Genomic DNA, 26,451 nt, shown 5'->3' on the forward strand with positions numbered 1-26,451 from the left:
CAAGCACCCAGGGAGCTTTGGCTGCATTTTGTCACTTGCTGCCATTGGGCACCTGCCATCGGCCTCCAGGTTTGAGAAGGGACATTGCAAGTTTTTTTGAGGGGGTTCTTAGCAATCAAGCCAGACAGCCTCCTCCTGAACCAAATGCCCCAGGGGAACTTAAAAAGGGCAAATCTCAGCCCATAAGGTTATTATTTTGTTTTTACATCCCTCTTCTCTCATGATCTCATGGAAAATGTGTCTGCACAGAGGGTTGCATGAGACCTGTTTGCACAGAGGCAGCCTTGGTTTGAGGCTTACCATCCTTCTGGGTATGGAACACGGCTAGCACCAGGATTTCCCCTGGGAATTTGCAGTTTTCGGTGTTTGCTTTAATTAAATTGGCACAGGATGGGGAGAAACAAGGACAGGTCATCAGCTGAACAGCAAGCAGCAGTGCAGATAGGCCAGCCGCAGAGGCTGTCAGCTGTGTCTGACTCACTGCAAGGCACAGGCACGCACACTGCTCTGCTGTCAGCCGGCTCGGCAGCTTGCTAACAGATTTCATAGTCTGTTTTCCAAAACATTTAACACCGAGGGATCTTTTCAAGACCTTTCAATAATAGCATCTAATTTCTTCATAGGACTGCTGAATACTGCATGGTGCTGCTCAGCAATTTTCTGCTTAACTGGCTGACTCCTCCAAGGGCGATGTGTTGCAACGTGAGATTGCAAGGTGGCTATAGAGAGGGCATCTTATTTTCTTGTTGTTGGAGGATTAGTTTGTCTGAAAATGCCCACAGAGTGTGACAGGAAGCAAAAAGAGGGCTGCTGATGGGTTGGTTTGGCTTAGCTGATAAGTCAAACAGTCAAAATAACACAAGAGCTAAAAATAGTATGTTTTGCTGGGTAAACAGAAAGATTCTGCTCTCCTAACCCCACACAGGTCAGGAGAAACAGCTGAAATGAAGCAGTAATTTACATTAAGTGGAGCTCCACCAATTTTTCACATTCCCAATGAAATGTTTAGGGTAAAATGAGCTCACTTGCAGGGTGCAGCAGTGCTAACACTTCCCTCGTCTTTGATCAAGATGTGCCTGCATGATCTGATCACAGCTTCCACGACAAACCACCCTGGAAACACATCTGTTTGCGTCCCTCGTGCAGGGTCCAATCCTGCCTGCGTGCTCAGCCAGTCTGCAGCCTTCCCCTCTGTCTTTGCCATAACCAGGTCTGCTGTCCCAACGGTCCCTGAGGAAGGAGAGCTACGGGGAAAGGAATGGAGGAATCTGAGTTTAAAACAGACAGATCTCTTCTACAAAGCGTGGAAAGGAGGTTTTCAGCATCTCCCCCGCTTGCCGACAGCACTGAATAAAACTCCACTCCAAGATAATGGAACTTATATTTATTTAACAGTAACATATAGTATATAAATAGGGTAAATACTTTAAAATATACAATATATCACATTCGGACATTCGGTCAAAGAAAGGCAACTCTACATGTGTAGCTAAAACATTAATCAAAATAACAATGCACAGAGAAAAAAGCAGATGGTAGAAACACATCAGGTCTGGAGAACAGGAGCACACAAAGATTACAGTAGTACAAAATGCAACTCCTGGGCTGGCTACAGAGGGCAGGAACCACAGGAGCTCTCACACGATGCTTTCTGTGACAAACACCTGCCCCAGGAGGGTCTGGATGGGCCATACAGGTGCTTCCCACTCAGCTTTGCCCTCCCATCATACAGAGCCGGTTAGAGGAGGCAGGGAAGGAAGAGACGCCAGGATCCCACTGCAACCACGCTTGGGGGAACTCGCTGCACATGTCAGAAGCAGGAGACATACCCTGGGATATAAGGTACCAGCATCTCACAACCTGACGCTACAGGAGTTCCAGCGTCATGAGCCGCACAGGTACCATAAACCCCAGGCAACAGCTGCCCCTTCAGATCAGAATCTGCAGACTTCTGAGCCCCCACCCCAAAGAACACCTAAATCATACATGCTGACCAGCACAGGGCATGGCACCGTATGCAGAAACTAGGGTTTAATGTTTTGCTGAGCGCTGCAGGCCAGTCTGGCCATGCACCTGATCTGCAAACTGATTTGGGCTACAACCAGACTTGGAGAAGCAAATTCCTATCAGATCATGCACATCTATGCCGAGCGAGCCCAGCCGTGCTGCTCAGACCGTGGGTCAAACCAGCGTCTGACCCCACATCGCTAAATCACCCACCAGCAAACAAACGTCACAAATGGTCAGTCCCCTCACCGGGACAGCCAGCAGCTTTCTAGCCACGTGCCATCCCTTTGCTTATCAAATACACTCACATCCCGCTCGGTCCACACCAACCCGAGAAACGGCACCGGCTCGTGACGAGGTGGCTCCCACAGCAGCCTGTCCCCTGCCAGGCAGCAGTCGTACCCCCCTAAGCTTCACAGCGGCCAAACCCTGCTCTTCTCTCCCTTCTGACCCAAGCCCACGTGCCAGCCGATGCAGTACCTCCCCCCTTGCCAGCCTGCTCTCGCAGTTATTTCCCTCTTGCTGGCCACAAGCAGGAAGAACTCCGGTCGTGGAGCCCACTGTGAACAAAACCTATTGTGCAATGCCGAGCCTGAGCCCTGCAGCTGAAGAAACTTCTCATGAGCATCCCCACATCGCCTCACCGAGCCACCCCTGGTGGCAAGGCAGCCTGGCCTCTCCAGCAGCACTGGCTACGTCTGCCTCACTCCAAACCTAAACCCTTGTGAGAGCTGCTGCCTGCCCAAGGTCCTGCGAGGTTTAATGCAATGAAAAGAGGTGTGATGTGTCTTGCTACACATCCCTTGGCATCACAGTTAACTCCTTTAGGGACAGCCAAAGACGGTATCATCAGCTTTTCATTTCCTCTAACTTGAAATATCTACAGCAAGCAAAAGCCACTCGCAGGCTGGGCCGTCAAACGCTCCCCCGACAGCACGCTGCCACTGAGAGCCAAGGAGTGCTATCACATATATTCATACCAGAGGTGCAGAGGTGGTTTTGCCAGCCACAGCTCTCAGCCTGACGGAGGCTGTGATCCAGTGCTCACCAGCATTTCTCACCAAGTTCAGCTGTCCGGCTTGCAAATAATCGTAACCACCTGCATCTCCCTCCTCCATTTCACAAATGGATGCACTGCTCCCGTTCAGTTTACTGAACTTCAGTGCAGGATGCTAAACCCTTTCCGTGTAGCTTTACCCTTGAGGAACAAAACAGGCTTGGAAGCCCACCCTTTTACCGCACCGCTGGGAAGGAAGCAAGGATAAAGCTGCAAGCCCTCGGGAAAGCCGCCCACACGCACTGTTGCTGCTGCTGCTCCTCTCCCAGCCCTGGGAAGCCGCTAAATGCACTTGCTTTGCCCTCCAGTGTCCGCATCCAGCACTGCACCCCCCAAAAAGCCCAAGTGCTACTTCAAAAGCACGCAGAAAAGGCTTCATGTTCAGTTTTTGCCCCGCTAATTACAACTAAAGAGGTACAAAAGGTTTGAAGCAAGATAAGGGGGAGGCTAAAGACCCATATGAAAAAATTCTCATCAACACTAGAGCTTCTTCTGCTGACTGACACGACCTGACAGTGCACTACAAGGGATTTTGGCAAATGCTGGCAACGGGCAGGGAGAATCCAGAAAAGCACCAGCCTGTCTGACCCCACAGGGCAAACTACTTTTCAGGGACTACACAAAACCCTGTCACTTCCACACCTATTCCCAGACCAGATACCCCTTGCAGGTGCCCTCACTTTGCCTAGCTAAACTCAGCCAAACTGCCATGGAAAGCAGACCAAATATTCTCCCTGGGCAAAGCAAGATGGAAGCACCTTAAGTTTCCCCTCCAGTTTTCAAATTAAGGGCTTGGACCAGTATCCTCTAGGTTGCCAGACAATAAATCCCTGCCTAATTCGAGCTGGAAGGGCACAGCCTCTGCGACTAGTCCAGGAAAGCCACTATACACACCACTGGCACTAACCACATGCCATGCTGAATGCTGAACTGGCTCCATTGGAGCAGCCCTGACTCCTGCCAGAAGCCAGCAACTTTGCCCACACCATGCTGAAATACTTGTGGGAACAGACCCTTCTCCTCTGCAATCTGTGCTTTCGATCAAACACCTCTATTTGCAGTACAATGGGCACAAGCTTCTGCCCTGTGGTTCCTGTTTAAGAAGATGAAGCAGAGCTTACCAGAAGCAGAGCTTACCACACCGAGTCCTACAGAAAGGTAAGAGAGAAGTTGGTAGCTGTTAATGTAATACACGCGCGCGCGCTTTCTCACTTACTTAGGGTAAATTAAAGCAATGGCAGAATCAGAATATGAACTACAGCTATTTTCAGGTGGTTTATTTTCTGTCGATGCTTAGCTGGCTTGCAGCATGTACATGTGTCTGTATAGCAAGGGTGGTTTCAGTCAGCAGCTGTTCGAGAACAGCAATGTACTTCTGTATTATCTTTCCCTGTCACTCGTTCCCCAGGTTAAAATAAGGTAAAGTTTCTCTCTCCCATGCACAAACTATAGAAATAAGTAAAATGAGAGTCACCTTGTGTTTGGGAACATTGCATAAGGTGTAAACTGGGGATATTTTCACTATCTGATCACTAAAAAAAGTTTTACAATCTTTAGGGGTCTCATTTTTAAATAATAAAAAAGTATGACAAAATAAAGGAAAGTACTTCAATAAAACTTGCAACTATTAAGTACAAACTATTTTTGACAAGATTTAGTAAGCGAAGCAGGACAGAAGCCTGCAGGTCAATGAATCCAGACTGAAATGCAACACAGACCACGATAAATTCAGCAGCTTGACATCTAGAACTCAAGTAACAAACAGGTGATAGACATGATCCCTGAAAGAAAAATGAAATACCCAGCTGACAGCACCAGCCAGCAAACTTCAGAAACCGCCCCCCCCCCACAAACAGGTAGGAAACTGCTCCCCAAATTGATTGAATTATCCCAGTGTGGGGTTTCCAACCATCTAGAAATGAAAAAGTGTGGTTCAGTGTTTCTTAAAGGTTATTTGATGGGGGGAAAACGAACCAGCTTATTTAAAGGGTTGTTCTTACTTGGCAGGAATTACTCAATGAAACTCCGATGTTCTTTAAAACCTATTTGCTTGATTCAGTTTTGCAGCAATCTGAACCTCCCACATTCCCACAAGCAACTGCCAGTTTCTTGACTCCTTGTGTCCCCAGTCTATTTCTGGTATAATTGGTATAAAAATCTTATTAGCAAAAATCTCAGCCATAAGGGGGGAATGTGAGAGGCACTGCAAAAAAACAGCAAGTGAAAATAGATGCATGTGCCTGGCTGGGCAGAGGAAATATGGCTGGACTGGTACAAGATCCTCTTCCAATTTACGGAGCCTTGTGCTCCTCACACAGTCTGCAAGGAGACCACACACAGGCATAAACGGGGCTTTCTGGGAAAATTAACATTGCATTCACAGTTCCCACCAGGAAAAATGATGGTCCCCAGAGCCGCCACCCTGAACGCAGCCTGGCACAGCGGCCAGGGGAGCCGCAGGGCTTCACCTTCCCTGCTGGCTTCCACGCGCAGAGGTGGCTGTACAGGCAACGCTCGGTGTGTTCCCTGCAGCAACACGCTCCCAGGAAAGGTTCAGCTCTGCCCACATGCATCAAAGGTTAAGAACAGACCACGAGGACACCTGTACCCTCCTACTTCACCAAACTGTCCTTCCGAGCCTTAACTCCTTTTCAGCTACAAACCCAAGATTTGCTCATTTGAACCAAAGCTATATAAATATATTATTAAAAAAAAACCACAAATGCAAACATTTACCAAGAAAGGAAGAAAAGTTACAGTGAAATGAGGCCTTGTTATTGTCTTAAAGCAGGCAAGCCAGGAATTTCCTCGAGGAGGCTTGTCTGTTTTCAGTCCTGTTCCAATTGCCCATCTGTCTATGCATCCTCCAAACTACCTAACATACCCTTGTCAACAAGGTGTGCTTTTAGTGTGTTGAAGATGTGGAGCTGTTGGTCCGGCCGCAAGGTTAAGAACTGCTGGATCAGTTTGCTTGGGTTAGGACCTCTGAAACACAAAAGCATCATTATCCATGAGGGACACTGCTATATCGCAACGATCTCACAACTCAAAGGCAATTTCATCAAAATAACAGACTTGTGAAGGAACGGGCAACATGGCCGTTACTCCCAGTTCTACCCAAGGAGCTTAACTCCATTTGAGATGTGGAAATGGATTCAAAAGACACAGGATGCTGAATTGTAAATAAAACCCAAACCCAACCCAATCTGTTTCAAGAGGGCTATACATCTTCCATTATCAGCAGATGCTCCCCCTCAAAAATCAAAGCAGCCACATAAAGACAGTTCCTCAACTCCTTCGGTACATCTTTTACGCACCTACACGCTTTCTTCCATGCCTGGCTACAGAATAATTGTTAATGCTACAAAATCAGATTTTTTTTTCTCCTTTTTCAACTCTGGAAACCCTGCTCAAGATTCACAGGGATGCAGAAGGGACATGGAGGAGTTTTAGAGGGAGTGGGATAAGAGACCTTGGGAAATGAGGGTTGTGTTTCCAGCTCTGCATGACCCAGCTAAAAGATGTTTCCCTTCTTCAAAGCCTCCATTTCCTCTCTCTTTGTCTTGTATTTTTAGCTGTTAATCTAACGGGGGTAACAACTGTCTCTTATTACAAGCCTGTACATCACTTGAGTTTGACAGGGCCCCCAGACTTCACCGCCAAGCAATACGTACCTGATAAAGCTCGCGATGTACACGTTAACAAAGGTAGCCATCAGGTACTGACAGTCAAAGCGGTCCATGATACCTCCATGCCCTGGGATTGTGTTGGCAAAGTCCTGTGTGGAACACAAGGGATTGCATTGAGCAGTTTCAAATGCCCATCACCTGTACTTGCTTATGTACCTCTACAGGTGACACTCACACCCTTGCCCTAATTATTCCCAGAAGGCAGAAGTCAGACTAAGAAGACATTTTTGTTTAATCTTTCCCTGGTTTTAAAAGTTTCTCCTTTATGCAGGCTACCAGTGCCTCAGGGACATCAAGGCTTAACTCAGATCTGTCACTCAAAGGTCAAGGAAGGTTAATGTTTATCTCCTGCAATGCTGTCTTGCCTTTCAAGGCATTTTAACTGAACACAGACCGTTTATATGTAAAACCAGCCCGCAAGACATCAAGGGAAGCCTCAGATTACAAAATTTCCTGATTGGGTCTTTCTTCCTCTACCTCAAGTTCTGCACCAAAGCGGGGTTTAGAATATCACAACTGAAGTTTTGAGGTCTCTCCCCATTCAGTCAAAAAACCTAGATCCTGCTCCAGCATTTTATCTGTGACGAAACAAACCTCCCTTCCCAAAGCACCCAGCCTGCCACCCCTGGGAGCACAGGGTCTGCTGAGAGTGGGAGCAACCATTTGTGAAACGTAAATGACCTTCACCATCCTCACCTTGATTTTGAAGGCTCTCTTAAATCCACTAGCAAAGAAGCCTCCGAACGGCCCGATGAGGGAGGCAAAAGTAGACAGTGCGATGCTGTGGATTTGGAAGGGGTACATCCGGACTGTCTTCTGCAGAAAGAAAAACGTGTCAGAGAGGGATTTTCAACAAGAATAGCACTGTCCACTGCTTGCCCCTCTTTCTCTGCTCCCCAGGCTTTAAGTCAGTTCGTTTTCAAGTGGGTTCATGTCCCACCAGACCTGGGACAATTCCTTTGGGCCGTCCACCAACACGGAGCACCATTAAATTCCCCATTTTTCTGGCTGTACCATCATCCCTTGTCCTGTTCCTTTGAAGACCATAAAAATAAAGCCCTGATCTCTCTTCTTCGTGTTCCTATCCCAATAAATAAGATCCAATAAACACAGAGAGTCCTACCCAGCCCACCACAGACTGCAGCACCAAGGGGATGTTGTATTCCTGCAGCTGGAACAGCTCGGACGGCTCACAGTCCACTGTGAAGCTGTTGGTGTCATTGTTGAACTCCACCGGACAGGTGAAGCACCGGTACCCAGACATCACGTAGGACAGCTTCAAGGAGAGAGAAAAAGAGATGCAGCAAGAGAAAACAGGATTAATATTTCCCTGAGCAATGTGGCAGAGACGTTCTCAAGGGAAAAGGCCACTCAAAGAGGCAAGGTGAGGAGGGAGCCACACTCCCAGCTTCATTAAGGAGATTACTCTCCTGAGAAGCAGTAATTGGCTAAAGGCAAAGTAAGTGTTTTCATTCAGTGAGTGCATCTGTTCAGCAAGCAGTGATCACAGCCCCATACGCACGGGCTGAGACAGGCTGCACCACTTGGCTGCGAGGACAGAAACAGGCAGACACAGAGGTCATCAGAAAACCAGGTATGAATACTCCAAAAGCACTTAATTCCCCACACAGCCCTCAGAACGAGGCGCAGCATTCATCCAGCAGGAGCCGAGAGAAAATTTCAAGGATAGTTATTGTCATGAACACATCACAGGGTGTAACAGGGACTCAAAACTTCCTCCAGTACTCTGCTCCAGCTGCAGTATCTGCACGCAGCCATGGACCAGTTCAGATCCTGGTCAGTCAGGAAAACGTGAAGTCTTTGACAAGAGCTGGGAGAGCTTAAAGCTTGACTGCATCTTTTAGACAAAATACTGGCACCCTACAAAGGGAAAAGGCCAATGAAGTAAGCACCATGATTGCTACTTACCAGCAATCCAAACAAAACGGTGGCAAAAAATCCTCCAATAAAACCCTCCCAGGTCTTCTTTGGGGAGAGCTGCCAGAGAGAGAGGGGGGTAATTACAAACCGTACACTGCCGCACACCTACGCAGCCCTTCCTCACTCGCAAATTGCCGAGGCAAATGCACGTTGGTGCCAACCACCAACAAATACGAGTTTGGTCAGAAGCTGACACTGACATCTCAGTCTGAAATGGTTTGTTTGTTCATGGTTGGACACGATGACCTTACAGGTCCTTTTCACTCTCATTGATTCCACGATTCCACAATTTAATTTTACAGCCTCAAAGGCTGGGATGCACACCAAGTTTAATCTGGAGGCTTGCTTCAGACCCATAACAAGCAACAAATCTGGAGATGAGGGAACACAGACTCAGACCCAAAGAAGCCAAAGCGTGTGTTTCATCCACCCAAGTGTTACCAACCTTGATGAGTGGCGTGCGGCCAAAGAAGAACCCGAACATGTACGCCATGATGTCATTGCAGATCACACAGGAAATTGGGACGATGAACCTAGATGGGCAAAGAATCAAACCATTGCAAAATGCCAAGATCAGACAACTCCAAGATTTAACTAAACGAGTGGTTGCTTCATAAGGTGCTTTGCAGTGCCATCACATCGTCTCCCCCTCCAGTGCAACGCAAGGAGCGACCAGGGAGCTCCTGGGGAGATCTGGGGGGTTACTCTAGTGCTCTGGACCAAACGGCCTGTTTTAAGCACGTTTTCTTTTGCCACAAAAGACAGGCTGTTACATAGTCACCCCCTTTCCCCCCCGAGAAGTTGCATTTTTGCTGTAAGCAGGCGGCTCCCTAAGTACCCTGGGCTGGTTGTGACGCGCAGATGAACACGCTCTTAAATCAGCCACAATTAGTTCCCAGCCCTGCTGGTTTTTGGGAAGACCAAAGGGGCTTCTGCACAGCAGCTGGAGTAAGGTGGCAGGCTGCAGCCTCCTTCCTTTCACAGTGCTGCTTCTAACATGATGCTGGCAGCACTGCCCCAAATCAAGGGCAAGCAGCACTTTCCATCCAGTTGCTAGATGTGGGTATAAAAAGCATATATGCCCACATATACATAGGTGGGTATAAAGCATTTACACAGGCCTGATGCTGCCTGAAAAGTCCCTGCACCCCACAGCAATTGTCAAACGCTTCTTTACAACTCTCTATACTGCTCGAGTAGCACAAAGTAAGATCTAAGCACTGATGTATCACTCAATCTTTTGCTTTCTAGGCTGAACAGGTTGGTCCCTCACAGGAAGCACCTTTCTCCTTGGCCCTTTCTTTTTTTAAAAGAAGGTTTAACTCAAAACACGGTCATTCATTTCAGGCTGCAGAAATCAAGGGAACTCAGAACACACAGCAACTCACCATATCATTCCTTCAAACAGGTTGTGAATAATGAGGTGCGACTGGGTAACAACAATGAGCAACGTCACGTGGGTCCATCCAAACTGGAAGAGAAGACAGCATGCAGTCCAGCCTGCCCAGAGACACTGCCCGTACGCATCGCTGGCAGGAATCGGGTGCTGTTAGCTACCTCTCAGAGAGAGGACAGCTCATGCACACGTGTGTTTCTAGCATGCACCTTCACTATGACAAACATCAAGAGTCACAAACAGCAGGGAACAGTCGCCCGTAGGAATTTACGGGCATGTTCTTCAGCTCAAGCCCAGAGGTGACCTTCGGTGGGAAGACTTCTGCTGGACCAATGCTCTTTAGCCTCCCCCTATCCCACACCTCTCACCCAGCCTTCTGACTGCATAAGAGCAGAGAACAGTCAGGTACCCGAGCCATATCCCTACAGACCCAATATATTGAAAGTAAAACTAGCTGCATCGATGGGTCAAACACAAGCAACACCTTACTGATGTCTGAGAAAAGGACACAACCGACTAATCCTGGGGGCAATCTACCCTCAGTACAAGAGTCAAGTCGCCTTGTGCCGTCCTCGCAGCTTGCAGAAGTTTAATTGCATCCACAAGTGCAGAGAGAAGAGAACATGTGTCTGCAGGGAAATTAAGTCAGAGCCAGCTTCCTAAAAAATACAGTCTGCTCACGGTAACTCTTCTTCCAGGCAGCATTACAATGCACAACCAGCACAGAAGCATCTACTGGCACACAGTCCTACACACATTTTCAAGCAGCCTACATTATTCCTTCTTCTGCCTCCAGCTGGGGCAGCCCGGCCCTGCCTTTAACCTTACCATGTAGAATTGGAGGCGATAGTGTTTCTTCACCAGACTCAAGACAAACATGCAGAAACCTGGTGAGACAGAAGAAAAGTAAACGGTGGGATTGTATCTTCAACAGCAAGAAATGCTTTTTTACAACAACATTGCACAGCTCCTGAGGATTTCACTTGAGTAAAGCAGCAATGCAGAGTGGGAAAACTCACTATTTTGGAAGTCACAAAACACCACTGCCTACAAGTAACACTTGGAGAGATGAACAACCAAGCCTCGCTGTTCCACACAGCTCACAGAGGTTTTTTCTACAGAGCCTTACGTAAGAGATTTGCCATCACTACTCTAACCATGCAGCCAAGTTACAGCACCACCAAAGAGCACAGATAACTTGCTGCAGTTGCTACACTGGACACAATACTCAGGATGAGTAGTTCAAGGAGATTTCTTCCAGCCCAGACACGATTAACCAACGGAAAATGTGGTCTCTACCTGTCAAGTATAGGGCAAAAGAAATGAAGCGGTGGTATTTGCTGAGAATTCGCAGGGGCTCCTCTCTCTGAACCAGGGTGAAGAAATAATCTGTCACAGTCTCGCCGTAGAAGAAGTAGTTTACGCAGAGCAGGAAGTACCTGTGAAGGATGCAGATGCTCGTTAGCGGGAACCCTAAAAGGCTTCCGGGGAAACACAGAAAGCAACTGATCCCTAAGGTCTTTACATTCCTCTGGTACACTGCGAACAGGCTTTCTTCAAGTGACAGCCAGAACTTCATTTCCCCCCGTTTAGAAATGTCACCTTCATTTAAACTAGCGGCTGCATCACTCGGCTCCCGCAGCTGGGGTTTGATTTTGGCCTTGTGGTGCACGAAGACCTTCTGCCTTTAGGCGGCACTCTGCAACTGGCCACCTTGGCCATCCCAAACGCACCTGCTCTGCGCTTCCTGAAAGCATTGCTCCTGCCCCCTCCCCAGCCCCCGTCCCAACGTCCAGCCCTGCTTCACAACCACCTAAAAACTCCCACCCCACCCAAGCAACCACGTCCCATCCCTATGTGATGACTCCTGTCATCCTGTCAATGCTGTCTCTTGCACGGATCATGGGATTCAAATCTCTGCACTTCACTAACAACAGGACAAACTTCATCAATACGGGCTCTTTCAAGATACTGATCTATCAGTGGGGGCTTTTCCTTCACAAGAGCTGCTAACACACGACGCTTGTCAACACACAGCAATCGCAGCATCTCTGGTTTGGAGGTAGCCAGATCCTCTTGCTGCCTGTCTGCAATGAGATGAAGTGTAACTGCTGCACACAAGCCTGGGGAGGGGAGTAGCCCCCCTACTCACCAGCTGAGCGTCCTGAACCAGGGTAGGTCATACGAGTGGTACACGTTATAGCCAATGGTGATAATCTCGTGGAAACATTTGATCTGGACACACATCACCTGCACAAAAAAAGACATCCAGAAGCTGTAATACATGTTGGTTAAACATCTCTCTCCTCAAGGAGATAAAAAACACGTGTGTGCAGAGCAAAAGGCACCTTAGCAGTCACTATCAGTCCGGCAGGAGTCTCCTACTCCAACATGGGAAGCTCACCATATTGTTCTTCCCTCCCCTTTCCTCTGCAGGAGGTTTCTAACACCCCCTTGTTATTAGTTTCAGTTGCAGCCAAATGCTGACCCCCAGGGCAGGCAGTCACAGATTCCTTCCAGGTTTCCTCCACGGAGAGAGGAATCCAGCAAGCCGAGCAAGGACCTCTCAACTATGAGGCTCTGAGCTGCCCACCCCAGCAAGTCCCAGCAACCTTCCCCCCGTTCGCTGTGACTGTCAGGGCATCTCTCTGGAGCACTTACTATTGTCATTAAGACCATGGGTCCCAAGTAGATGATGATGAAGAAGAAGGTAATCATTGCCAGCGTGAGGATGCCTCTTACCCACCAGTTCTTCCATCTAGGCCACAGAGAAGGAAAGACGTTAAGAGAAAGTCAAAACAAAGCAAGGAAGCGGGACAGCCCTGCTCTCTGCACATCACAGGAAGGAACCTGAGCCCTGGAAACCCCGAGTGTCCCTTCAGCGCTGCAGAGAGCCCGTGATCCACTGACGAAGGCCTGCTTGCAGCAGTTGCAAGGCTACAGTTCAGCTCAGTCTTCCCAGCTGTGAACCTCCCTAAATGCAGAAAGCATTAGCCAGGTGCAGAGCACCTCCAAGGGCGCTGGAATGGGACAGGAGAGCGTGTTTCTGTTCTGCTACAGGTTTCCCACACCACAGACAAGCCACATGCTAAGTTCAAATAAAATGGGCACCGTAGCCCTCTCTGCACTCTCTGCACGCAGGACATAGGCCCTGGGGTGCTGTACCCTCGCTACCCTCCAACAGATCCTGCCTTGAGCCTCTCCCATGCTCACAGCACACCCAGGAGAGACACTTTCTCATGATATAAATAAGATGCTTTCCCCCCCAAGCAGTCGGTAGAGAACATTCCCAGTATGTGCTTAAATCTTGCCCTTATCAGCATGCTTTTCTCATGCATTCCTGAAGAAGTAGGTCACCCTAGCGGTTAAAAACCGCCACAGTTGAAATCTTTGAAGCTGAGAGTGCTGTCAAAGCTAAACGCAACACCGTCCTGTCCCACCCAGGCCTCTTTTCACCTGCCAAGACCAAGCACGCTCGGAGGCGGCCCTCCCACAGCACTCCCCTGCCACCAGTCCTCTCCCACGCACACAGCCCTGAGCTGCTGCGCTCTGCTCTCCGTCCCAGTCCCAGCATCACTCTGCTCTCCGCCCCAGCATCGCTGTCCCAGCATCGCTGTCGTCATCTTTCCTGTCGCCTCAGGGGCGCCTTCCTGCCTGCACGCCAGAGAGGGAGAGCGCAGCGCTTCCGAGAGCAGCTTATTCAGGTTCCAGCAGCCCCCATGCCACGCTGCTGTGGCTAGGAAGGCCAGCTGTGGCTAGGAAGGCCAGCTGTGGCTAGGAAGGCCAGCTGTGGCTAGGAAGGCCGCAGTGAAGGCGCGGGGGCCCTGGCAGCAGTGAGAACACCACGCAGTGAGTGCTACCTTGAGGACAGGTTGGAGAGCGCTCTGTTCAGGACCTCTGGGGTGTCATCTGATGTCGGCACTGCGGGCGATCCTCCGAATTCGGATTTGCTTTCGCTGTCTGACGCCGTCTCTCCATCCAGCTTGTTCTCAGACTCTGACTCCTGCAAGTTGGAGACAAAGAGCTTTACTAGACCCAGTGCTGGCGCTCTTCAGCGCAACTCAGACCAGCCCCCAGCTGTAACACGTACCACCACTCTGCTTCTGCACAAGAGAAAGAGGAGAATAAAATATTCTGGGTATTACATGGGGTTATACCCATGAGAACCAACATCAAGTGGTTTAGGTGACACATGTGATGGGTTTTACTGTCCATCAGTCTCAGCAGCACCACAGAACAGGATCTGTTCCCTCCAAACAGTTCAGGATGCCTCGCCGTTGATGAATAAGCATCTCCAAGTGCAGCATGTGCTTAAGGGACACAGACTTGTTAACAGGAATTTTTACAAGGTCTCCCAATCCCCAGGCAGATCTCCAAGTATGCAACACTGCCCAAATTAGAAAGAAAGGCCTCCAAGCAGACAGGTTCAAAGCTTCCAGACAGACTTTTTAAATGCTGACTTTACATGCAGGCACTAAAAATAACACCGAGCCCATCCTCAAATAGCCGAAGAGGAAGAGCAAGGCTTATCGCTCAGGCCCAACCATCCTCTCTGGCCACAGAAGAAACTTGATGTACTGGAGAGAAATCCACGTGCCTTCCCTGCCCCTTGCACTGCTCCGGCACTTAGCTCAGAGCAAAGTCCTGTATTTAGGGGCCAAATAAATACAGGCGAGGCAGGAGGTTACCAAAGGTTCTGCAACAGGCCAGTGGTGGAAAAAGGATTACAAACCACCTCCTGGCTCCCAGGCAGCCCCATACCTTCTTCCCCAGTGGCAATTTTTCCTCCAGTCCAGCTCCTGAATACAGGATGAATCCAAACTTCCACATTTTGCCCTTCATTTCAGCGGCAGAGCTTCATCCCGCTCATCAGTCCTCGAAGCAAGGAAGGAAAACGCCACCCTCTGTGGAGCGCTCAGGCATCGGGCACGGCAGAGCCCATGTGTTTGGCCTCAGACCATGGGCTATTTTAAAACTCCCAGAAAAGAAGAGTGTGTTTGCAGGAAAGGCAAGGAGGGAGCCAAGCTGACAAACGCTGGGAGCTCTGCAAACAAAGCGACTTCATCCCTGTGGGCTCCCAGGCAGCACTGCCCCACGCTCGGAGCAGGGGGACCCCCACCGGCACTGGTTTGGTGTAACCAAATCGAGGGGTATTTGTAGTTCACTAGAGCAGTAAGACTTGAGCAGCTCCCTTAGTTAAAGCAGGAAGAGCTAATTACTCTCCAAGCTGTAATATATAAATGGCTGCAAGCCAGGTTCTTAAAAGAGGCGAGGACAGCAAGACATCGTCAGGTGGAGGCAGCTAAAAATACAACACTGCTGTCAGAGATTGCTTCCGGGAAGAGCGGCCATCGCACCCTGTGTCACCCATCCCTCACCTTGCCCCACACTCGCTTCTTTCCATTCCCATCGACTGGGAAGGAAGAGGAAAGCAAAATATAAACACCTCCCCCAGGCTTCTTTTTGTGGTTTGTTTGTTTTTTTTAAACTGTTTTTTTAACTGACCTGTAATATCCACTTCTCCCTCGGACTTCAGAGAGATTTAGTGCCAGCCAGACACACAGGTCCGGGGCCCTGCTCTCGAGCAGGTTTGGGGAAAGCAGTGCACTGTTTGAAGCTACAGTCTGTGTTTCCCACTGCAGTGATTTCTCTATGCTTTCTCCAGGAAAAAAGACTTGCTGCACAATTCCCCTGTGACCAATATAAATAACAGCGAAAAGCTTCAGCTCCAGCCTGACCAAACTCAGTTTCTCCTTCTGATCTTCTAGATTACATTTAGGAAACAGGAGCTTTGCTTCTCTTGTTGGACATTTCATTCTAAAAAAGAAAAATTAATGTGACTGATTCACATCAAATGGGCAAGGAATTGCTTTGCCACTTGGGGCAACCGCCATCGTCTGTATAGGCTAAACCCCAAAACCTTCAGCAGATTCCTAATGCAGCCCAAGTACCCATCATCTCAGGCAAGCCCCAGGCTTGCCAGCCACGCGATAAAAGCATTGAAACGAGGAAGCAGATCCAAGTCAGCATCCCAGCATTGTATTCCCCAAAGCGCTAACATTGCGAGGCTAATTGCAAAGCAGGCAAATTATTCCTTGCCTGTAGCCCAGAGGATCAGAAGTTTTGCAAAATGCTCAGAGACCAAAAGAAAGGGAAAGAGCACAGATGCCCTCCTCCCTTCTGCTCCTGGCCAAGAACGCAAGGATGAAAGCAACTGCATAGCTCAAGAGACAGAGAAATGTGATGTCGCAACCGAGCTAATCTAACAGCTGCTGGGATGGACAGTCCCGATCGCTGCCATAGCCCAGCCGACGATTGCTTGCGCTAATTGCAAGACACTGACGCTGGAGCTAAATTGATGTAAAACCGTATCATCGGTTACCTGACCCACTGACTTTAGCGCAACGCCAAACCAAACCTCATGCTGCAAAGTGTTTTGGTCTCCAAGAGCAGCAGCCCAACGGCGCAAGCATCCCGCTGTTCCCCACTTCATCCTCAGCAGTGGGAATAGGAGAGGTTGTGCAACGGACATGCAATACCCACAGCTCCAACAAACATTGCCATGTTATTCCCAGAGGGTACAAAGACGGCAATCAAGAGGTTTGTCGAGATCAAGGGATGTCGTTAGGGTTCAACATTAAATGTAGGACTCATTCCTGCCACGTCTTGCTTGCTCAATTTAAGCCTGATGGGAGGTGGAAGAAAACATTTTCCCCAATGGAAGAAATCACCAGTTAAAGTGAGGGCCAGCATACATTTTAACATCTTCACTTTGAAAATAACTGAGCAGCATCAGGAATGAGCTCTTCTCCCTACTCATCTCTCTCTGAAACCTAGGGTTGAGATTATATAGGACATTGTGCCAGATATAGGCTATGGAAAGGACTCATATTGTCAATTAGACACTATTTTTATACCCTTTATGCAAATTGCAACCACCAGCCTACAAATCACCCGTTTAAGCAGCTGAGAGGGATGCTAAATTACTTGTTTAAGCCTGAGCGTGATGCACCCTGGTCTGGGCTACTTAATCCAGCTGTGGCATTGCCTTGGCAACACCCTCCCGCACGTTCCCGCTGCTATCTCACCAGTCCTCCAACCGAGCCAGACAGATCCCTGTCCCCGAAGGATAATCAGCAGACAGCAACGCTTCCCGCAAAGCCGCTTGCAGCAGCGAGCAAAGAGTGCAAAGTGGCACAGCCAACGGTGAGTGATGCTCGAGGGCTATGGCCAGTGAAAATGTAAGCGCATTACGGAGTCAGTGCTGCTGCAAGGAGTTTGTGACTGCAAGGGGCAGGTGCAAACTGTGTCCTGCAATGCCAGTACAACCAGCATTTCAGGGAAACTGGGTCTAATAGATAGCATTCTGTCACCAGTTCTGCTGCTCCCCTAAGAAACACCAGGCTTCTGATGCCTCTGCCGTGCTATTTTCTCATACTTCTGCCCTTGAAACAAAAGCCCGGAGAGACTCAGACTTGCAGCAAGTTAACCCAGAAATCGTGACTCATCCCCTTCCCGGCCACTGGAACGTATTCTCTCCTTTAGCCTTCCACGGACCCTTTTTTCTGTCTTTTTTTTGTTGTTGTTCAGATTCTTCCTAAAATCGAAGAAGATATTTAGCCACAGGCTGATCCACACAGACATCATCTCATCATGCCTGAACCAACTATGACTTCGAGGTAGCAACTAACACAGCACCACGTTCTCGCTGAACCAAATGAAAACGCAGCCCCACCATCTTCCAGCAATCCCACCACTTCCCACCAGTGCTCCTGCACCAGGACATAGCTGCCTCCAGCTGTATTTATTCCATATTCTCTTACCACACCTCTCCATCACCAGTTTTTCCTATTAGTTCAGTTGTTGATATTCCCTGTGCCTCTCTCCTCCCAGGCAGGAGGAGGGCAGAGCACTCAGTGCAAGCGTGTGCCAGGATGCTGGCAATCTATGTACATGATGTGGAGCCGGGAAACAATTAAAACCCCTTAGGTTTTGTTTAATTTTTTTTTTTTTTAAAAAAAAAGGGCAAGCAAAGCAAACTTTCCCTCCACTTACCTTGGATTCTCGCTTTATTTCTCCATTTCTTTCACAGGGTAAGCATTAAGCCTATTAAAATACAATCAGATGCAGTAGATTTACTGGCTTCTGTTACCAACATGCAGTTATTACATTGAAGGGCTCTTTTTTGTGCAAATCTGCCTGTCCAGCACCATAGGCAAGCCCAACACTCCTTCTTCAATGTATCACCTCGGTATCGAAGGCTTCTTAAAGAATCAAGGGAATATGTAATGAAGGAATAAAATCAAGATAGCAATGCACATTTTCTCCTAACTCATTCACTTCTACTAAAGGCACGGTAAGAAGAAAGAGTAAAACCAACACATCTCTGCGAGGGCTGTTCCTCCTGACTGGTGAACCAGAGCAGAGGAAAAAAGCCAGATACCTACTTGCTTGTTAGGTTTGTGAAAGCAGTAGATCTAAGCAACATCTGTGAACAAATATTTTATCACCCTAAAGAAAGATATAAGGAGAAACAAGTTGTCTTAGCTTTCTTTAAACAAGTTAACTCCTGCAAGCATGCAGTAAGAAATGCTCACATTTTAAAGGCTTTCTCGCAGCCGAAGCTGTGAGCGTTTGGTTTTTCTGCCCAAGTATCCATGACATGATCTCAGTTGTCATAGAAACAAGCTAGCTATCTCCCTGCCAAAATTTTTCTGCCCAATACAGAAATACAGTTAAGTATTCAATGCTGGTAGATTAAATTAGTTCAAGAAATCCCATTATTTATGCACCTTTCTTGAAGCAAGGCGCCGTTTTATTTAGACTTCCTGCCAGATTTTAACAAAAAGCTGTGACGGAAAATGCTAATACACCGCTACAGAGAAAAATATAGTTGCTTTTTCAGGCAATAAAACTGACAGCTGAACAACAGGGACCAACTGTACTAAAGCCTCTGCTATTCTCACCTCTGAGCACATTTGCAGGATCAAGGCCAATATAATTAGTCTAATGGATGCAAACCCAGCGGCTTCAGTTATGAAAATCTCAATGTTTTTCAAAAGTGGTTTTACTTCCTATGTCCGGGAAAACAGCCGTCTCCATCGCCCTCTCCCCCCACCCACCTCCCATAGCTGCTGTGCCACAGCCCGACCCACCTCAGACAGACCCACCAAGGTGACACCAAGGCAAAAAAATCATCCTGTTACTCCCTAATTAGAGAATATTCTCTTTTAGAGGTTCACAAGGTCAGAAGGGTGAAACAAGGGAGAAGCCTGGAGAGCATTAACACTAGAAGAAGCAAACAAGCGTCCAGGCTTGATTTGTACTAAGGTCCCCAAAAAGCACTGTTTTTTGGCAAGTGGGCACAAAACGGCACCACACATGTCCTGGTGCTGGTCTAGAGGAAAGTGCTTCTTGGGCTGTGAAGTTGCCTACAGGGCAATTCAATCCAAGTTTCTCCTGTGCCCCCATCAGGCTATCCCACCAAGCTGGCATCTAGTGGTGACTGCTTGATTTGTTGTCTCCAAAAAACCAACAAAGCTCACGTTTCATTTATGACATGGGACTCCCTTCCCTATCCCCAAAAAATTATTCCAGTTGAAAGCACGAACAGAAATTAGGGCATGCCTGAAAACAGAGACCGTTAGCAGGTAACATCACCAACAGCATAAACGTTTACACAGCGGCTGAAATAACTACGCAAACTCCCCATTGCCATCTCACGTTCCCAAAGCCGCCCGCTTTGTTTTCAACACAAGCAAGCCCAGCTCGCCGGCGGGATGTGCTCGGAGGTATGCATTGTTTGCATTTAGCAGAACAACAGAATGATACAAGAGCCTGATCTCAGTGTCAGCAACTATGATTCACGCGAAATCACATAGCCCTGTGACTCACTCGGCACAAGTTCATCCTCTGCCCGGCCCCCAACACAGCACCCACTCCGGGGTCTGTTTATGCCAGGAAACCATGGAGGTAAGCGCACCAGGCTCCAAGTGCTTTCAAGAAGCTATTGTATACAAAGAGCACAAAAATAGGTTGCTGGTTCTGGCATTCCCCCAAGATTTCCTACTGCAAAGAAAGGAACCTGCCTCCCCCTCCGAAACACGTGATGGAGATGTTTTGGTGATCGCCTCCAGTGCTGGGTTCTCCGGGATCTAACCGGCATTCCCCTGCTCTCGTGGCACCTACCGAACCGGCACACCGTGCTGTCCCTGTGGAGACAAAGAAACACGTACGGAAACAAGAAAGCAACGCTCCCGAGAGCCTCTTGGAACTGCTGTCTGGAAGAGGCTGCCCCAGCTTGGAGCTGCGTCTGCACAACTCTGCGCAGACATTTCGATCTGTTGTTATTTGGAAGAGCTGTGAGAAACGAGAGGGAGAGCAAACAGCTCGGCAGCAACGGGTACGCTATTTGCATTGGAAGGTTAGTGCAGGAAAAGTCTATTTTTGTCCCCCAAAACGACAGCTTGCACCACGTCGAGGCCAATGGCTTCTGACCCTTGGTTCTGCTCGTGTTACATGTATTTTTCCAAAACCTAATCGGAAAAAAAATATCTCACCAGTCTATTTCATTTTCTGACTATAAGGTGGTACCACAAGCTTCTTTACCAGTCAATCTCGTTGGATTTATTTGAACTAATCAAGGAAAGGTGCCATGCAGGACTTGGGCCAGTATGTTTGGATGTTACACCAATGAACCCAAATCGGCAGTTTACTGAAGTCCCAGCTATCACAAACCTACAGACTACCACACAACTTGTTCTAAAGAGAAATCTGCGAATCTTCATGGTCCTTTATAATCCTGGAAACCAAAGTTCAGAGAAAACTCAAGTGAAGCAGATCACCAGGAGAGACACATGCTAACACAGACCGCATTTTCGGGGAAAACAACAGAGCCACTGACAGTGTCATCGTTTCTGTCCCAAATTCCTGCAGATGTGTCCTGGCCGATACAAAGAAAAGTGGCAGTATACTTTTCCTTCAGAAAGGAAGTACAGATCTGCTTGGAAACACTGCATCTTCACCGAGGTTGGCTTCCTAAGGGTTTTATCTCCGAGGGTAGTCTACACCTGGTGCACATCGCTGCTCATTAAAAGCAGGCAGGGGGATAAAATGGTTTTCTTGCCACCTAATGTGTGTCACGTGGTTGAAATCCAGTCCTCAGTTTTTCTCTGTGCTGGGAAGAGAAACGCAAACACCTCGTCACGACTTCCTGCTGCTCAGCACCAAACACCCCTCGATCCATGGGAATCCCCCCCATCACATCACCGCCAGCACGCGGCTTCGGAATTGCAAGCAGAGACACCGCGTATAAATCAGCTCGTCTGAGCGCTGAGCAAGAGCCCCGACCTCAACGTGCAACGGGGGGGGTCAAAGACGGCACAAATATCCATCGGGAGCTGCGGACATGCCACGGCCTCCCTCCGACACGCTGCCCTACACTGACCTCACGGTACACAGTAATGAGAGAGTATCGGGAGTGAGGACAGACTGCTGGAGCAGCAAGAGGGAGCTCGGTAAGAAGCTCCTAGATCCACTAAGTTCCCAGCAGGAACACTTCAGAAACCAGGTCAGCCATCTGCCTGGAGGTAACAGCGACTTGCAGATACTGCCAAGAGAGACATTCTCTTGTGTAGCCCTCCGAACCAGACAGAAATAAATCCAGGCATTAAATAAGGATAGGAAACAGAAGCCAGCTCTCACCCACCCAAAGGGCTGAGTAACGGGAAAGCAGCGTGCACCTGGGGGGCTTAACCTCAGCATCGAGAGGCTCCGTGCTTGCTCTGCCATGCACGAGTGCTGCACACAGCTCCATGCAGAGTGGGAAGGAAAGGACCTCCTCACAACCTGATGCAGAGTCATCCAACCCTTAACATGACAAAAATCTTCCCAGGATCAAACTTTTCCAGCATCACCAGAAACGAGCAAGGGAAACAGGCAGTTCAATGGAGACCCCACACATTTTGCAAAGAGGAGCAGCGGGCAAGTCAAACGCCATCCCAAGGAAACGATGAGCAGCCTGCAGCTCTTTCATCAGCTGCAGGGCAGGCCAGAACCTGGCGAAGGTATTAAATCCAACAGCCGGTTGTAATGAGCTCCATTAGAAATGCGGTCAGTCCAACTTCTCGTTGCCACAACTAAGAGTACAGCTAACGGTGCGCTCCTGTTGGCAGGCACGCACGAAGCCGAGCACCAAACAGCAAGGAAGGCTGAAACGTATCCGCACATCGGACCTGAGATTGCCAGCATCTATCAAAAATAAATGAGGCTCATGCTTCAGCAGAAGCCAAGCAAACCGATGCTTGGTATCAAGCCTAAAATAATATTAAGAGCTATTAAAAAAATAAGCCTCTGGCATGGGGCTGGAAGTGGACTTGTACTTCTGCCTCTCTTAATCGTGGATGAAGATGAAGAGAGACATTACCGCGGTGCTTTATTGGTTTTGGTGCTACAAGAACCTCGTCTTGTTACCACCAACTCCCAGCTCCTAGGGGCTCTCCTGTGACCTGGGAAGTAACAGGATTTGAAACTGCCTAAACCTTCAGAGTGCCTGCGCTGTTATTCCTTTACGTCCTGCGCCCTCTCCTAAGCTGAGCACCAAAATCGGAGCTGCTGTGTCCTTTCCAGCACACACATGGCGGCCGCACACACCTACCCTTCCCCCTCCCAAGCAGACCTAAGGGGCAGCTGTCAGCATGAGTGTTCAAACACTTACTTAGCTCAACATCTTCAGAGCACTTCAGATTGCTAGGGAAGTCTTGCAAAATGCCTGGAAGCACAAGAAATCATGAGGCTTGGAAGCCAGAGCCTTTCACTTTTTGTACCACGCGATACAGATGTGGCCAGATAAAAAGTCACACCATCAGTCCACCGCAAAACCGGGCTGGAAAGAAGAGCAGCCCTCATCACGGGGGTAGCAAACTCACTGCAGGATCCTCCTTAAGTATGGAAACACTGCACCCTCGCACACTTCACATCTGCTCTTCCAGGCCTTGTATCAGCAAAGCAATGCTCCTGTGATCACCGTCACCCCTTCTCCCGTAAGAAATCAGCTGCTGTGGGTGCAACAAGGTGCCAAACACTGCACAGTGGTAAAATCCACCTGCATGGGCTTTCACAAAAAGGTCTGCCAGCACAGCGGCTGCAGGGACCGCTTCCATTTGCTCTTGCAGCTGCCACCTCTCTTAAAAGGGACAGTATTTTCCAGAAAGACAGTGAGCGCCAGTGAGAAAGGGGTTGGCAAACAAAGCCACAAGTGATGCAGGAGTGTGATCTGCAGTCCTGATAATCCAGCCTCTAAATAAAGCTGCCCTCCTACCCTTCCCTGGGACTAGGCCACGGGATGTCTGAGCTCCCTCTGATTTCAGACAACTACTAGTGCAACGTCCTAGCAAAAGGACGGAAAAGAAAAAACCCCGCTGTCCTCGCTGTCGAGTCGCACAAAGTACAAACCACTACTGAGAAACCACCTTAAGATCCCATTACACCAGCAGAAGTGTTCCAGAGCTCTGCAGGCATCATGGAACAATTTCCTTTTGCACTTTTCCTGTTCTCTTTGGAAGCTGGAAGAGAAAACACGACTTAATGGGATGCAACACAGGAGAGAAAGCATTGCCCTCTGGTTTTAGATAGCGAATATCTACAAAGCAAAGGAACAAGTCTACAAAGACCAAGGGAGAACGGGATCTGTAAGGTAACAAGAAACTGGAACTTTTTCCAAGCATCTAATCTCAGGTATCTAAACACTAACAGCAACAGTTAACAGCACTGAAGTCCTCTGGGCTAAGAAAATGGGTACCAAGCACGAAGAACATCAGGGCAAGTTTCCCTGTTTTTTTCACTGGAGCGATCAGGGGGCATTCACTGATCAGAGTAAACAGATGTTGCCTTGTTTCCCTTTGAGACGAAGACTGTGTTGCACAACAGTTTTAACAGAAATCGATTTTAAAATGTTCTGGCACGACAGTCTCAACTGAAGCAGCACAGTTTCAGCTGTAAGCACTGCCGTGTGCTGGGGGGAGGAAAACACCAAAGCCACGACACTGTGCGAGGGTTAGAGGAGCAGAAAGTGAAACCAGCCTCTCTCTCTCCATTACCAAAACAGCAAAAGGAACAATTCCACAATACAACTTCCCAGGTCCGATCTTAAGACCAGCCTCGATGTTGACATCTCATTTTAACTCATTTCTTTTAATACACCGAGCACTCTTTTCAGAAGACACAAAGCTTTCTGGAGATCACAATATGTGCTGCTAAATTATTTTTCCTGGCAAGGCTAACTGAATGACAAAGCAGAAATGGGAATCTCCCCTCTCAACAGCAATACCTGCAGGCAACACACTGGGCAAGCTAAGACCACCGATAAATAAGACATGCATGAGCAATTCCGCTGCGTTGGCTTTATGCTGATGTGATTCCCAGGCTCTACCAGGCGTTTCCTGAGCGCTAAAAACACAACGGTTTGGTCTCAGGAGGAAAGAAAAATCTGCTGCTGAGGTCTGCTGCCACAGAAAGCATGACACTGTCGGGTTCCACTAATAGCAGGATTACTGTTACCAGGTAACCTCCTACCAGGCTTGATTTTAACAGTTTGGGGAAAATCTCTGCCTCCTGGAACTGCTTTGTATTGTTCAGAGACATCAGGTTCAGGACCTCAGAGGAGCTGTTCTACACTGCTTGGAAACATCTTTTCTTTTTTTTTTTTTTTTTCTCTCACAATTCATTTGAGCTGCTTTGGGATGAGCAGTATGACACAAATGTTCTCTCTCGGATGAACACTTCCAGTCACTGGTAGTATTAGAGCAGCCCTTCAGAAGGCTCATTATATGTAAAAAGCTTATTTGCCTGGAGATAACAAAATTGCACTCAAAATAGCGGCCCTCTGACCTTCTTTAGGAACACAACACAAGTAGCAAGATCACAGCTTGGCCAAGGGAGTTTGTTTGCACATTGGTCAAGGAGTGCTAGTCCTTCCAGGCTGCTGAAGGACGCCTTCCAACTCCCAAAGTTCTGGAATATAAATGTCCCTGAAGATTTTCTGCTGCAAATTAAATTCCAGCTGAGACAAACGTATTTACGTAGAGAGTAACAGCTGTGCCCTGTGCAAAACAACAACAGAACAGGAGCCATCTTACTGCTCTCTTAGTAGAGGTCAGTAAATCTGCTGTCAGATTTATGCAGCTTCACGCAAACTATGAAAAAGGCAGAAACTTCAGACCCACACCAAGGTAGCCCGTTCTCGGCGCTGCCAGCGCTTTCTGCCCCAGATCCCTCTCTAATCACATCAGAACAACAAAGCTTCCTCCAACCCGACCACGCAGCTCCTAGCGGGCGTTAAACCGGCATCGAAACCAGCACGGAACACGACACTTAAATCGCAAAAGACAGTTTTGCCTGATGATTTCGTGCTCTTCTGAGCCGCGTACTTCACGCGTTACCCCGGGACACACGAGTACGATGCCATGAAGGGCAAACGCAGAGTACAGGGTCGCCCCCAAGACACGCGTGTTACACACCAGTGCGGCCACGGGCCACTTCACCCTCCAGCTTCTGCTCCCTGCGACCCTGCCAACATTGTTTATAAAGTTTTTTTGACTGCTTATTCCTCCCAGTCCTTCACTCTTTGAGGAGGCACAGGAGTAAAGATGCCAAAGGCAACGACGAAGCAACCACCAAGCACGGAGCATCCACCGGGCTGGGTTGGGAACGGAACAGCACAGACGTTACGGGAGGCACCGGCCAGGTTTTCCTTTCGCGGCTCTTCTTCAGAAAAACCGTTAAACCCCGATAAACCACCGGCGGGGCGCTCGGGGGTGAGGTGGGAGATGCCCAACTCCCTCCTGAGGGAACCGGCGGGGCCTGCGACCCCCACCTGAGGCGCCCATATCGCGCTCCCACCAGCGGGCCCGGGTGTCCGGCCATGGACCGCTGCTCCCCCCGGGGCCGGGCTCTGCCCGCCGGGGGCCGCTTTGGGGCTGCCGGGGACACCCCCCCCCACACACACACACACACACACACACACCGCGGTGCGGGCCAAGACGCGGCGGCCCCGCTGAGGAGGAGGAGGAGGCGGCGGTGGGTCCCCCCGCGCCCCCACGGGCCGCGCAGCCAGCCCCCCACCCCCCGGCCGCCCCCCCGGCCCGCACCCCACCTTCTCCTCGGCCTCCCGCGCCCCGCCGGGCTCCCGGCCGAGCCGCTGCCGCAGCTCGCTCATAGCGGCCCCGCTCCCGCGGCCGCCGCGCTCCGCCGCCGCCACCGCCACTGCCGCCAGGGGGCGGGGGTAGCGCAGAGCGGCACCGTCGCCGCCCAATCAGCGGCGCAGGATGCGTGCGGGGGCGGGGCTTAACCTCAGCCTGGTTCCG

The 26,451-nt window shown here is 49.2% G+C and overlaps 1 protein-coding gene across 5 annotated transcripts; it reads right to left on the reverse strand.

The window, feature by feature from the left end:
- Positions 1–1,369: 1,369 nt before the first annotated feature.
- Positions 1,370–26,345, reverse strand: CDS2 (CDP-diacylglycerol synthase 2). 5 transcript variants are annotated; one of them, XM_040617888.1, is made up of 13 exons: positions 26,241–26,345; positions 13,951–14,093; positions 12,752–12,848; positions 12,243–12,340; positions 11,390–11,529; positions 10,919–10,977; positions 10,083–10,165; positions 9,140–9,227; positions 8,683–8,751; positions 7,877–8,029; positions 7,450–7,569; positions 6,739–6,842; positions 1,370–6,049 (listed from the first exon to the last, which is right to left on the reverse strand). In XM_040617888.1, the coding sequence occupies exons 1-13, from the start codon at positions 26,301–26,303 to the stop codon at positions 5,920–5,922; spliced, it is 1,347 nt and encodes a 448-aa protein (XP_040473822.1). In that variant the 5' UTR covers positions 26,304–26,345; the 3' UTR covers positions 1,370–5,919. The 5 variants fall into 5 exon arrangements, with proteins under 5 accessions (XP_040473822.1, XP_040473825.1, XP_040473824.1 ...); XM_040617891.1 differs by lacking the exon at positions 26,241–26,345 and adding an exon at positions 17,179–17,200; XM_040617890.1 differs by lacking the exon at positions 26,241–26,345 and adding an exon at positions 15,596–15,890.
- Positions 26,346–26,451: the final 106 nt, after the last annotated feature.

This window comes from Falco naumanni, chromosome 19 (genome assembly GCF_017639655.2).
Source record: "Falco naumanni isolate bFalNau1 chromosome 19, bFalNau1.pat, whole genome shotgun sequence".
Classification (NCBI taxonomy): Eukaryota; Metazoa; Chordata; class Aves; order Falconiformes; family Falconidae; genus Falco; species Falco naumanni.

What these genes read in the sequence shown, in the direction of transcription:
- CDS2 (XM_040617886.1), bottom strand. Translation starts at nt 14,932, where the DNA reads ATGAAGGGCAAAATGTGGAAGTTTGGATTCATCCTGTATTCAGGAGCT. An exon ending in AATTGCCACTGGGGAAGAAG is followed by an intron (nt 14,094 to 14,851) that starts GTATGGGGCTGC and finishes TCCAACTTGCAG; the next exon opens with GAGTCAGAGTCTGAGAACAA. An exon ending in GCCGCACGCCACTCATCAAG is followed by an intron (nt 8,752 to 9,139) that starts GTTGGTAACACT and finishes TCTCTCTGGCAG; the next exon opens with CTCTCCCCAAAGAAGACCTG.